Source organism: Carassius carassius, chromosome 43 (genome assembly GCF_963082965.1).
Source record: "Carassius carassius chromosome 43, fCarCar2.1, whole genome shotgun sequence".
NCBI lineage: Eukaryota > Metazoa > Chordata > Actinopteri > Cypriniformes > Cyprinidae > Carassius > Carassius carassius.
This window is the reverse complement of record NC_081797.1, coordinates 17,121,410-17,134,589: the sequence shown is the minus strand read 5'-3', so window position 1 is coordinate 17,134,589 and position 13,180 is coordinate 17,121,410. Positions and strand designations below refer to the sequence as shown.

The window sequence follows — 13,180 nt, the reverse complement described above, 5'->3', positions numbered from 1 at the left end:
AAAAAAAAAAAAAAAAAACTGTATTAAACACTTCTTAATTTTACACCAATTCTGAAATGGGTAACTTGCCTTCCTTTCGCTCTTTTATTATCTGCGGAAGAGTTTGAGTCATGAAAGTGAAGTGTTTTCCCTTCAGGTCTTTCCCAGGTTTTTGCTCCAGTCCAATGCTGAGATACTCAGCCTCAGCACCAAACTTAGGCCACTCCGTGAGGCCCAGACCATTCGGAGACCTGCCACCAGGAAAACGTTTTTTTTAATCTAGTTTTAAATGCATGTGCCAAATGTTTGGAAATGTATTATTTTGTATTCATGTTGGTTTCATATGGTTTGGAAAACCTTTATACCATTTTCAAGAAAAATTTCAATTGAATGAATGAATGACCACATGAAAAAGTCATGTGGTGTAACTATCAAGAAAGAAGTAATCTACCTTAACCTGTATGCGTGTGTGATCTTAACAAGTTATAAATAGATAAATATATTTATATATGATGAAATATATTTTTAATAGAATAATTCATAAATGTCAGGACGATTTCGTAGAGTCACACCAAATAACATTTTACACCATGAAATTACTTGGTTTGGAAAACTTTCAAACCATTTTCAAGAAAGATTTCTGAATGACTGAAAGGCCACATAAAAATGTCATGTGGTGTACCTATCAAGTAAAAAAATATTTTCCTTTAACATGTTTACATATAAATATATGTTATATATTTATGTGGAGAGTCTCACTGCATGACATTTTTCAACTTGAGCTAATTTAGTTTGGAAAAAAAAAAGGTTTTCAATTAAATGTCTCTTAAAATGTCATTTTGCTTTTTACATGTGAGTGATTTAAGTCTTAAATATATAATTCAATGTTTTTAATAAAATTTTATTAAATATTATGTAAAAATGATATATGATATATGAAGTATGAATTGATAAATGTCAGGATGTTTGGAGAGTCACACCACGACAAAAAAACAACAACAAAAAAAAAACTATTTCAATGTGATTTTCAATTAAATGACACTAAAAATGTCATGTGGTTTAATGATCAGATAAACCTGAGTACATGTGAGTGATCCCAAGTTTGAAATATATATTTTTTTGTAAAATGTTATTAAATATCATGGAAAAAAAGTAGTTAATAAAAATTATTACTTCATAAATGTCATGACTTTTTCAGAGTCGCACCACATGACATTTTACACCTGAATTAACCTGAGCTGATATTTTAAGGGATTTGATTTGATTTTGACATACAGTCATGAGGATCTGTGGAGGTTCTCTCTATGATGTCACTTCCTGTTTTGCTTTTTCCCTGCATGTTGGTCACACCACATGATTTGATTTAACAGACAACTGTTTTTCATATTTATTACCATATTCATATTATATCAAAGCTGCTTCACTGCTTATTCAATTTTCTAAGATATAGTAAATATAATATAGATATTAATTATAGTTAATGTTTTCATTTTAAGAATTTCATCCTTTGATTGAAGTTTTTTCTTCTTAGTGATATCAGGGCCGTTGTATCACCCTTAAAATATTTGACTTTACTTCACCCCAAAAAATTTCAACCAGACAACTTTATGTTAAGTGTCACTTACCCAGTGCGAGCAAAGTTTCCCCAGTAAGCCATGACAGTTCTACAGAGTTCATGCTCTTCTTCTGACAGTTCCTCTGGATTGAAAAAGGAAGAAAGACATCAAACAGAAAAACCACTGTATTGATTGTCACTATCTATAGAATCCAGTTGTGATTTAATATTTAAATGAAACAAAGTTTGAGATCTTAAGATGAGCAAATTTACATGACCAACTTGAACCCATTGCAAAATCTGCAAGGGGAAATCTTTCTTCCTTTTCTTAAATTTTACTGTACTTACTTGTTGTTGAAATCAAGTAATTATCTCAGAAATGTGTTTATTAGAAATTCCCTATGCAGATTTTGCAACAGATTCAGATTCAGGTTAGTCATACAAATTTCCAGCATTGATCAACAGAAACGCATTTGATTTGAAAGTGACCTCTGTGTGCACTGAGCTTCATACATCAATACACTACTGATAAAAGACAATGGACCTTTTTGTCCACAAAACTTTGCTGAAAATGTACTAATGAGACGGCACTTTTAGATTGTTTACTTCTAAACCACTAAAATAATTTGTTATGTTTCTTAATATTATTCAGGGCCGTACCTTCCAGCTTCATATGTCCATCTGCAAAGCAAAAACCAAGCACAAATATAACTTCATCTCCATGGTCAGATCCAACAAAACTAGGTCGTTTCTTTTGAAGTACACTTGGAGGGTGCTGGAATTCGTACATGTATACTGGAGCACCGGCATCTGGAAATAGACAAAATCCCCAATTACTTTCGAGTATCACTGAAATAGCCATCTGCGAAATAAACAGTTACACTTCTACAAACTCTCACCTCTGTGGTAATTCGCTACCTTTCGAGCTGGGATGTTGAACAAAAAGTCTCCTAACATCTCTCGAAAACCGTCTCGGATTGCGGTCCTGTCAGGGGATGTGCCTAAATACTCATTTAAAACAAGCTCAGCAACTGTCTGATCTTGAAGCTAAAGGGGGGGAAAACAGACCAGAAATATTATATAAAAAAATATATTAAATTAAAATGATATTACATTAAACTGTAATATATTATCCAAAATGAGTAATAAAAATATATTTTTAAATACATTTAAAATTAAATGAAACATAATTTATTATGTTTATATATAAATACGCACACATGCATGTTTATATTTAAGAAAAATGTTATGTTTATATATTAAATATATTTATATATGATATTATATGAATATAAATATATACATGTAAATATTTTCAAAATATTTGCTGTGTGTAAATTATATATATACACAACACACACACGTATACATTACTTAAAAAAATTATTTTAGATGTGATTAATCGCGATTAATCGTTTAATAGCACGATTAATCGTTTGACAGCACAAAATGTCTATATATATATATATATAGAAAATAAGCATTTTTTTTTCTTACAGTGGGGTTAAATATGGTCAAAAATGGCAAGATCTGCTCCACGTCCATCCCATCTGTCCATCCTTCTGGTGAAAAGAACTATGGAAAACATTTGCTAAATATGAATATACTGTACAATTCTGACTGAAGTTTTGGACAAATCAAAAACAAATCTTATGCTTGTACTTTTACATATTTTAACAGTGAATCAGTGTTTACATTGGGCAGCATATATCCACTCTCATCATTCGTGATTCCATTGATCAGAGGCACTTTATTAAACTGCCGGGATTGAAGAAGCTCCTCTACAGGTTTGGGAAGGAACTGGCCATCCATCGTCACTCCAAAACGAACCATTGGATGCTCCTGTTTCAAAAGACACATAAATTCAAACACAAGATTTAGTGCATAAGAAGACTGTTCGCATATGATTCTTAAGAAAACCCAGAATGTGAGCAGACAGACCTTAACCAGTGTGAGAACGTCGTCTTCTGTCAGCTGCATCACACAGTCAACAATCTTCTTTGTGCTGGAAATATCACAGCCAGACGCATTTCCTACATACTACAGAAAAATGTTGATGCGTTTTGATTAAAAACCTGTTAATAATAAGATGATAATTGTAAATCTGAAATTGTAATGCATTTGGGAAATGTACTTGGGCTGTTGGCAGAGGGTTGGGACTCATGATAGCATCCATTGCTGCCGTACCGCTCTCTGCGATGGCATGATGGAAGAGGTTTGAGGATAACGGAGAAAGAACCTAAATGTAAAAAATATTGTGTTTTAAAAAAAATTCTATTATATTATTATATCTGTGAAGCAATGAAGTTTTTTAAATATTACAAATATGTGGAAAAAAAAATTGGGAAATTGTATTCATTCATGATATGGATATATAATATTTAATAATAAAATACTATTTACTGTAAAAGATGTATATCACAACTCTGAAAATTATAAGCAAGATGCACACATATTTTTGTGTGATGGAAATAATAATATACAAATATAAATATATATAAATATAAAAAAATAGATTAAAATGTTGATTGAAATAAAACTACAATTAAATAAATAAGTATAAGATGAAAAACTTAAATGAAAATTGAAAATGTTGCCCTGGCAGCTAACTGAAATAAAATAAGTGGAACGTGAAGTTCTAAAATTGCTAAAACAAACAAACAAAAATAAATCAATCTAAATATAATAATAGCAAAATTACTAAAACATACAATAAAATAACGATGAAAACTGAAGATATAAAATAATAATATATATAACGAAATACTAATAAAAATGCACCGCATTACATTTTTAGTGTCATTTATTTCAAGAAGCCAAAATTACAGAATCTTTTTTTTTTTCGATTGTAAATCCTTACATGTAAAGAAACACTGACTCCTCCAGCAGACTCTCCAAAGATGGTCACTGATCCAGGATCTCCACCGAAGCTGTGGATGTTCTCCTGAACCCACTCAAGAGCTGCAACCTGATCCAGAAGACCATAGTTTCCTGGAGCATGTTTATCTCCAGTGCTAAAGAGCAGAAGATCATCATACAACCTCATCAGAGACCTTAGATCTCAGTGCCACAGTATCAGTCACTAATCAGAGAATCCCAAACATCAAAAACATGAACTAATAGAACTTTATGGCAGTCCAAACAATTAACATGTGAGTCTGAAGTCCAACGACACATGGGCTGACCTTAATAATGTTAGATTTTTTATGGTCACTCCAATGCACGAACAGATTTACATCAAGAATTTAGAATTGATTTAATTGAATAAATGAACTATTTTAGGTTTTGTTGGATCATTATGTTGGTAACAATTAGTTTTTACCTGAAAAATCCAAGTAGGCCAAGTCTGTACTGAATCAGAACCACAACGACATCCTGATAGGCAGCCAAAACATGTCCGTCAAACAGTGACGCAGCAGCCATCGACAGACCTCCACCATGGATCCAAACCATGACCTTTTGCACCATTAAAAACAACATTAAAATAAATTCATAAAAGTGCAACAAAGTTTATCCAAATCAGTCACTCTTACAGGCAGCTTGTCATTTGCTCCAGGTTTAGAGGGTGTGTAGACGTTGAGGTAAAGACAGTCCTCTGATGAGTCAGGAACCTCTAACTTCAATGATAGATTGGCTACCAAGTCTACAATTAACTGCTTATCCTGCAGACACCTGGGACAGACACAGAAGAACAATGTCAAATCTGGGTGTTGAAGCCAAACGGCTGATCTACAGCTGCATTAGTTTGGTTTTATTCTCACATGAAGGGCTGTTTTGTAGCGTCTCTCACTCCGGCCCATTTCTCTGCAGGCTGTGGAGGAGAAAATCTCAAAGGACCCACGGGCGGCTTGGCGAATGGAACACCCAGGTAGGAATGGACAACTGTGTCCTTTCCCTTTGCTTTCATATATTCACCTTTCAGGGCCCCAAATGTGGTTTGCAAGACAGGTCCTGTGTAATTCATAAAATAGTCATATTCACACTATGATTTGCTATTCATTTTTAGCTAAACCGACATAGAAATGGAAAACAAAAGAAGCAATTGGTTGTCCTTCAAATTTCAGTGTAGACTTGTTATTTACATTTTATGACATTTCACATGCTTAAAGTAATATTAACTTTAGCAGTAATATTATATATTGTCTAACCTAAGAATTTGCATAATATATATTTATACAACGGTTCTTTCTGGTTCTCGAATCTGATTGATTGCGAGCCTTTTTCTGAGTTGCGATATTGATTTTCGGAATATTGGTGATATCTGAACTCTAACCGTTTCACTGTTTATATCACTTTATATCATATTTATATCACTCCACTTGGCCCATTTTCTCACAGCAGATGTCATGGCAGACACCCAAATCCACTATAATTTTTATAGTTTTTTTTATGAAAAGATTTAGTTGTTTACAGTATACTGTACTTCAAATATGTGGTTTGTTAATAAAGAGAAGATCTATTTGAAAATTTGTTCAATATTTTCGGAGACGTGAGCTCCAGGATGTCAGCGGAAAAAAGAAACAACAGATACTAACACATGTAACACGATCATCTGACATGAAACAACATCAAAACTGTAATGTTATGGAATAAAATGTCGACCGATGAAGAGGTAATAATTACAGTCAAGCTTTTGGGGTGTTGATCGACTCTACATTTACATTTACATTTTGATTATCATTCTGAATCCAATTCAGAGTCTTTTTCCAGCTTTTCTGTTCAAAATGTTATTTCTTTATTTTTTATGAAACTTACCCACATTAAATTGTTTTAAAAAATGAATGCATGAAGCTAGAATAAAATGTTTTTGTTTACAAGCAGATACCCTGTTCTTTCTTTGGATGTTTTGTATGTCCAGATATTCATACAGCAAAATCTATACAAATTCAAACCTAAATAGAGACATAGTAGTATACTTAATGTAAAGTTCACTTAAATAAAAAGAGTATACTTGCAGTAAAAAAAAAAACTACTAAACTAGTAGTTTACTAAGTCTATACTTCAAAGTGTACAAAGTATTTTACTTACTTACTATTTAATTAGTAAACTATCAGTATACCTATAAGTTCACTTTTGACATAGAGACATACGTAGAGATAAACTATTTGCGTACTCAAAGTTTGCTACTGTTATACTTAAAGTATACTTTTATATACTAAAAAGTGGGCTAATTTAGTCCCAAGGAGTACTGAAACAGTACACTTACTGTACAAGTATATGTCACGTTCGGGAACACAGGAGACGTGAGATCCAAGTGCAGTGTGAGATTTATTGGGCAATCCAAAATCAGAGTCAAAACAAGCCGGGGTCATAACCAAACATCAGTCCAAAACAGAAACAAACAAACAAACAAACAAACAGGATCAGGAACAGGAACTCGAAAACTAGGAACGCGAGGAAACCAGGTGACGGAAAGTAAGGACTCCATGAAAACAAATGGAAACAGACTGGATATATATATGCAGGGTAATGACTATCAAGTGAGTGACACCTGAGTGAAATTAACAGGAGTGCAATTACTGTCATGAAGGGACAAGGCTTTGTGGGAATTGTAGTGCCTGCGGTGAGGTGCCTATGGGGAAGTGAGACCACTAGTGGACACCCAGGGAAACAGAGACCAGACAGCGTGACAGTATACTACTAGAACACTGATATTTGTATACTTGTTCCATGAAGTATACTTAAAAATATACTTGAACTTTACTTAAGTATACTTAATAAAATAAACTTGAAGTATACTACTTTTTGGTAAGGGAAGGAAATTATTTTTACTTTCAACAGCTTGTAAGATGCAGCCAACAAATGCACTGAGCAGCGTTGTCATTGGAAATCACTCTTAACAGATGAAAGGATAGTACCACAAAGATATCACTTTCCTCAGCAGACATTCAGACATTGTGTGGAGAGTGGAAGCTAAAACGCGCTTTGCAGGACATGGAGGCGCCAGCACAATCCCTTGCAGGTTTTTTTTTTAATGGATATACCATAATTTTTCCTCATAAAGGTTATACATCATTCATAAGGGAAAAGGGTCTAGTTGTATTTGTGTGCACTCACAATATCAACTAAACATTGTGCTTTTATAAAATAAAGACACAAACATTGTGCACTTTCTGCCATCTCTTCTTGAACAGGAGCACTTCACAAAAATGAACTGAAACTCAGCAAATAAATGCCTCACAGATATGATAAATATATTTATATAAAGCTTTAAATTACTACTTAACGAAATAAAATAAAAACTCTCTAAAGGCGCGTCTAATGAAGATGTGAAAAGTGAACTTCATCCTTGCGACACCAACTCAGAAAACACTATTTATTGGTAAATAATTTAAATATCTCCTTACTGCTTCCCTCTGACACATTTATGATAAATACTTCTGCTGATGATTTGCAGCAAGCGTTAGCCTATTGCTGCATTTGAATGCAGAACTCTTCAGCTGCTCTGATGACACGCACCACATGCAACTGCTGCTGCTGAACACTAAACACTGTTGAGATGCTCTTGACAGTCACGATGGCCCGGGTTGGAATTCAGGACTCTAGCACGTTACCATAGAGACAATACCATAGAATAGCGCTCATTCTAGGCTTCTTTACTAGCATATTGTGCATTCCGCTCACAGTATATCGGTGGAACATACCAACTATACAAACTGTTTGGGGGAAACCTAAACTGAACCATTCAAGCAGGGCGTCACTGAAAATGAGTGTGTAAGTTTGTTTGAAAAATATAATTTCCCAGCAGCAGTAGGCCCCTCCCAACTGTAGGCCCCTGGGCTTCAGCCCCTTAAAGGTCCCGTTCTTCGTGATCCCATGTTTTAAACTTTAGTTAGTGTGTAATGTTGTTGTTAGAGTATAAATAATGTCTGTAAAATTCTAAAGCTCAATGTTCAATGCCAAGCAAGATATTTTATTTAACAGAATTCGCCTACAACGAATGACCCGTTTGGACTACATCCCTCTAGATCCTGCAGTAATGACGTCACTAAAAAGTTTTTTGACTAACCTCCGCCAACATGAATACACAAAAAAGGGGGCGTGGTCTTGTTGAGCTCCCACGGAGAAGGAAGAGTTGCGTTTGTGTTTGTCGCCATGTCGTCGAAACGCTGTTATTTTCATCTCGGAGTCCAATCATCTTTGTTTGGCCTTCCCAGTGACTCAGTACTTAGAGATCAATGGTTACAATTTATGTTTAACTCGGTTCCCGAAAATTATAATCCACATGTAAAACTATGTGCAGCACATTTTGCTGAGGACAGCTTCCTCAATCTCAATCAGTTTAATGCCGGATTCGCACAAAGATTATTCTTGAAAGATGGAGCAGTTCCCTCTTTGTCTGGAGAAGGCGTTGTTTATGGACCACAACCGGTAAGTGTATTTTATTATTTAAGTTGGTGCGTTTAACAGTTTCTGTAACTTATTATACAAAGGGCAACGCTGTTTAGCTTTGTTAACTAGATGGTAGGGCTGTGCAAAAAAATCGAATGCGATTTTCATGCGCATCTCGTCAGTAAAAAAGCTCCTGTGATTACAAGTACATCTCCAGCAGTTTTCAAAACAAATCCTGCCCACTTGCTTCTCAAAACTAGTCCAAAACTAGCCCAATCGCGTTTCCAGGAGGTCAACCTGCTCTAAGTTGCTGTCGAAACACAACACAGGAACCGTGGCACAATCAGAACTCGTTACGTATTTCTGAAGGAGGGACTTTATAGAACAAGGAAGTCATCAGCCCGTTTTTATGACAGTGAAAACAGCGGTATACAGATAGGTGTATTGTGTGAAAAATACTGTGTTTTTTTACACGCGAAACATGAACACATGTTATATTGCACACTGTAAACACAATCAAAGCTTCAAAAAAGCACGAAAAATGGAAACTTTAAAGCCAGTGCATCAATGCGCCCCTGACCATACACTATATATTTCGAAAACAATTTGTAAACATTTATTTTTATTTTAGATGCGATTAATCACAATTAATCGTTTGACATCACTAATATACATACACTCAAATCAGGGTCATTTCCTCCGAGGAGGCAAGGGAGGCAGCATATCCTCTCCTCAAAATTGGATCAGAAAATAATCAATATTACAAAATTAAAACAGCCCAAATATGACTAAATATGATATTAAAAGTCTAAAAGTCACTAGTTTTTATAAAGTAACACTGTCCTACAGCGATAGCCACAGGTAAAGTTACAGCGGAGGCTTGCCTCCCTTCGGTCCATTGACTTTGACAATGATCAACCAATAACTGGATGTGATTGGTTCCTGCGATAAATCCCTCCTCTTGTTTTCATGTGAGCTTTCAGTCTGAATTAAGAAAATGATGATAATTAACTAATTATAATGTAAGTATATACAACTCTCCCCCTTAGATACCACCTTAGATAAAGATTGAAATGGTCTGAAAATGTGACGACTGCGTCATGTTTTTAGTGAGCATTCAGCGTGATGAAATGAAAGATAGATCTTCATGTCTGTAGGTGTGTTTACAGAGGTTTTATGACGATGACCCAAAATTAAGTTGACTATTAAAACAAACAGCTGAACATCAGTTCACAAATAAAAGCATATTTTACAGTATTTATTAAGCTTTGTTTACATTAGTTAATACAAATACAGTTGTTCACACGCATATTATTGAAACGAAAACTTTTATTTTTATTTAACTTTTAAACTTTTATGCGATTAATCACGATTAGCCTACTCCTTTGACAGCACTAATTTAAATTATATATATATATATATATATATTTATATATATATATATATATATATATATATATATATATATATATATATATATATATACATATATATTTAAATTAGTGCTGTCAAAGGAGTAGGCTAATCGTGATTAATCGTGATTAATATATATATATATGCTATAGGCCTACTCCATCTGAAACTATTTTATAATGTTCTATATTTAATTTTTATTTATTTTATTTTATTTGTTACATTTTATTTTTATGCATGCATTATGCCCATTTTACATATGCATAGCCAATACATTAAGACATTGATCAAACCTAACCGATGTGTCATATACACGTCTTTAACGGTGTGTTTAAGCAAAACAGTCGACACACCCACGGATCGCTGAACATACCAGAAGAAAGGGGCGGGGTTGGGGTGATGGGGTTCGCACACTGGATGAGAAGGGGCATTATAATGCATTATAAATGTAAGACTGTAAGTGTAGACCTGTAAGACTGTACATTTTACATCGTAGTCTACATTTTAATAGGCTATTAGAAACAGTAGGCTGTTAGATGCTATATTATTTATTAAGCTATGTCTCTGGATAACTGATTTTTAGAATAGAGATCACCGTTCTCACAAGATTCTGAAAACAATTATATATATATATATATATATATATATAGAGAGAGAGAGAGAGAGAGAGAGAGAGAGAGAGAGATAGATAGATAGATAGATAGATAGATAGATAGATAGATAGATAGATAGATAGATAGTAAATAAATGAATGAACATGATTCGATCGTTTTTGAACGAATCTCTTGATTGCGTGAATCAGACATCAAATGATTTTTTAACAATCACTAGAATCTTTATTTGAAGCGTTCCTAAGTTCCAACGGTCAGTTTCTCACTATAGCCTAAACTTTTATCCCAATTATTTCGATACTATAGTAGGCCTATTTAATGTTTTCAACACAGAAGTGTAACCTACTTTAGCAGACTTAGTGAATATGTTTCAAACATAAATCTTACAGCGGGGTCAAGTTGGTTTTGTTTTCGATATTCGTAACACATTCAGCGGTAAACGCCAATAACTCCAAAACGAATTGCCCTAAAAAAATCTGAGCAGTGTGACCGCCAAAAGGGCAAAGTTGATCATGTTTCACATCCTTCTTTTACTATATTTTCCCTCGATATAATAAGCACGGCCCCGTACAAGCCGTCGCAATGTGCAGAAAGCCGGGAGAGAACGCTCTCAGCAGAGTCTTCAGTTAGGGACCGTGGGGAAAGTGCAAACTTTCTTCGTTTTTTGCTATAGCTCAGTATGTGTTTTTGTAATAGCTTTTTAGTTAAAGGGCATTTAGACATGAAACCAGTGTCAATCAATAGTGGGGGACAGTGGACATTTTTAACAACCTTTCTTTTTACCACTACTGGTAGAAAAGGGAATTGCATGTCCAAAATTAACCTTCTTTTTGTAATAACTTTCTACAGCAGGAAGATAGAGACATGAAACCAGTGTCAATCAATAGAGGGAGAGAGTGCATATTTTTCACATACTTTCATTTTACCCCAAGTGGCTGATTAGGGAATTGCATGTCCAAAATTAACCTTCTCTTTGTAATAACTTTCTACAGCAGGGACACAGAAACATGAAACCAGTGTCAATCAATAGAGGGAGAGAGTGGACATTTTTCACAATTTTCTTTCTTTACCCCAAGTGGCTGAATAAGGAATTGCATGTCCAAAAATAACATTATTTTTGTAATAACTTTCTTCGGCAGGAAGATATAGAGATGAAACCAGTATCACTCAATAGAGGGAGAGAGTGGACATTTTTCACATCCTTTCATTTTACCCCAAGTGGCTGATTAGTGAATTGCATGTCCAAAATGAAGCTTCTTTTTGTAATTACTTTCTACAGCAGTGACACAAAGACATGAAACCAGTGTGAATCAATAGAGGGAGAGAGGGGACATTTTTCAAAACCTTTCTTTTTACCCCTACTGGTAGAAAAACCTTCTTTTTGTAGTAACTTTCTTCAGCAGGAAGATAGAGACATGAGACCTGTGGCAATCAATAAAGGGGACAGTGGACATTTTTCACAACCTTTCTTTTTACTCCTACTGGTAGAAAAGGGAATTGCATGTCCAAAATTAACATTCTTTTTGTAATAAATTTCTACAGCAGGAAGATAGAGACATGAAACCAGTGTGAATCAATAGAAGGAGAGAGTGGACATTTTTCACTTCCTTTCATTTTACCCCAAGTGGCTGATTAGGGAATTGCATGTCCAAAATTAAGCTTCGTTTTGTAATAACTTTCTAAAGAAGTGAGACAGAGACCTGAAACCAGTGTCAATCAATAGAGTGGGACAGTGGACGTTTTTCACAACCTTTATTTTTACCCCTACTGGTAGAAAAGGGAATTGCATGTCCTAAATTAACCTTCTTTTTGGAATAACTTTCTACAGCAGGGACACAGAGACATGAAACCAGTGTCAATCAATAGAGGGAAAGAGTGGACATTTTTCACAACCTTTCATTTTACCCCTAGTAGCTGATTAGGGAATTGCATGTTAAAAATATCCTTTTTGTAACAACTTTCTACAGCAGGGAGACAGAGACATGAAACAAGTGTCAATCAGTAGAGGGGGAGAGTTGACATTTTTCACAACCTTTCATTTTACCCCAGGTGGCTGATAAGGGAATTGCATGTCCAAAATTATCCTCCTTTTTGTAATAACTTTCTACAGCAGGGAGACAGAGACATGAAACCAGTGTCAATCTATAGAGGGGGACAGTGGACATTTTTCACAACCTTTCTTTTTATCCCTACTGCTAGGAAAGGGAATTGCATGTCCAAAATTAACACCCTTTTTGCAATAACTTTCTACAGCAGGAAGATAGACACATTAAACCAGTGTCAATCAATA

General features: G+C 34.6%; 1 protein-coding gene across 1 annotated transcript in view; it reads right to left on the bottom strand.

Annotated features, from left to right (window-relative positions):
- Positions 1-5: 5 nt before the first annotated feature.
- Positions 6-13,180, bottom strand: part of LOC132124937 (fatty acyl-CoA hydrolase precursor, medium chain-like) — a 32,366-nt gene continuing 19,191 nt past the window's right edge. Inside the window, exons 2-13 of the mRNA XM_059536103.1 lie at positions 5,296-5,485; positions 5,068-5,206; positions 4,857-4,990; positions 4,395-4,548; positions 3,669-3,773; positions 3,476-3,574; positions 3,230-3,376; positions 3,032-3,109; positions 2,434-2,581; positions 2,195-2,344; positions 1,605-1,677; positions 6-230 (exon numbers count right to left, since the gene is read on the bottom strand). Of these exons, the coding sequence (XP_059392086.1) occupies positions 41-230; positions 1,605-1,677; positions 2,195-2,344; positions 2,434-2,581; positions 3,032-3,109; positions 3,230-3,376; positions 3,476-3,574; positions 3,669-3,773; positions 4,395-4,548; positions 4,857-4,990; positions 5,068-5,206; positions 5,296-5,485 (1,607 nt within the window). The 3' untranslated portion in view covers positions 6-40. The remainder of the gene's footprint in view (positions 231-1,604; positions 1,678-2,194; positions 2,345-2,433; positions 2,582-3,031; positions 3,110-3,229; positions 3,377-3,475; positions 3,575-3,668; positions 3,774-4,394; positions 4,549-4,856; positions 4,991-5,067; positions 5,207-5,295; positions 5,486-13,180) is intronic.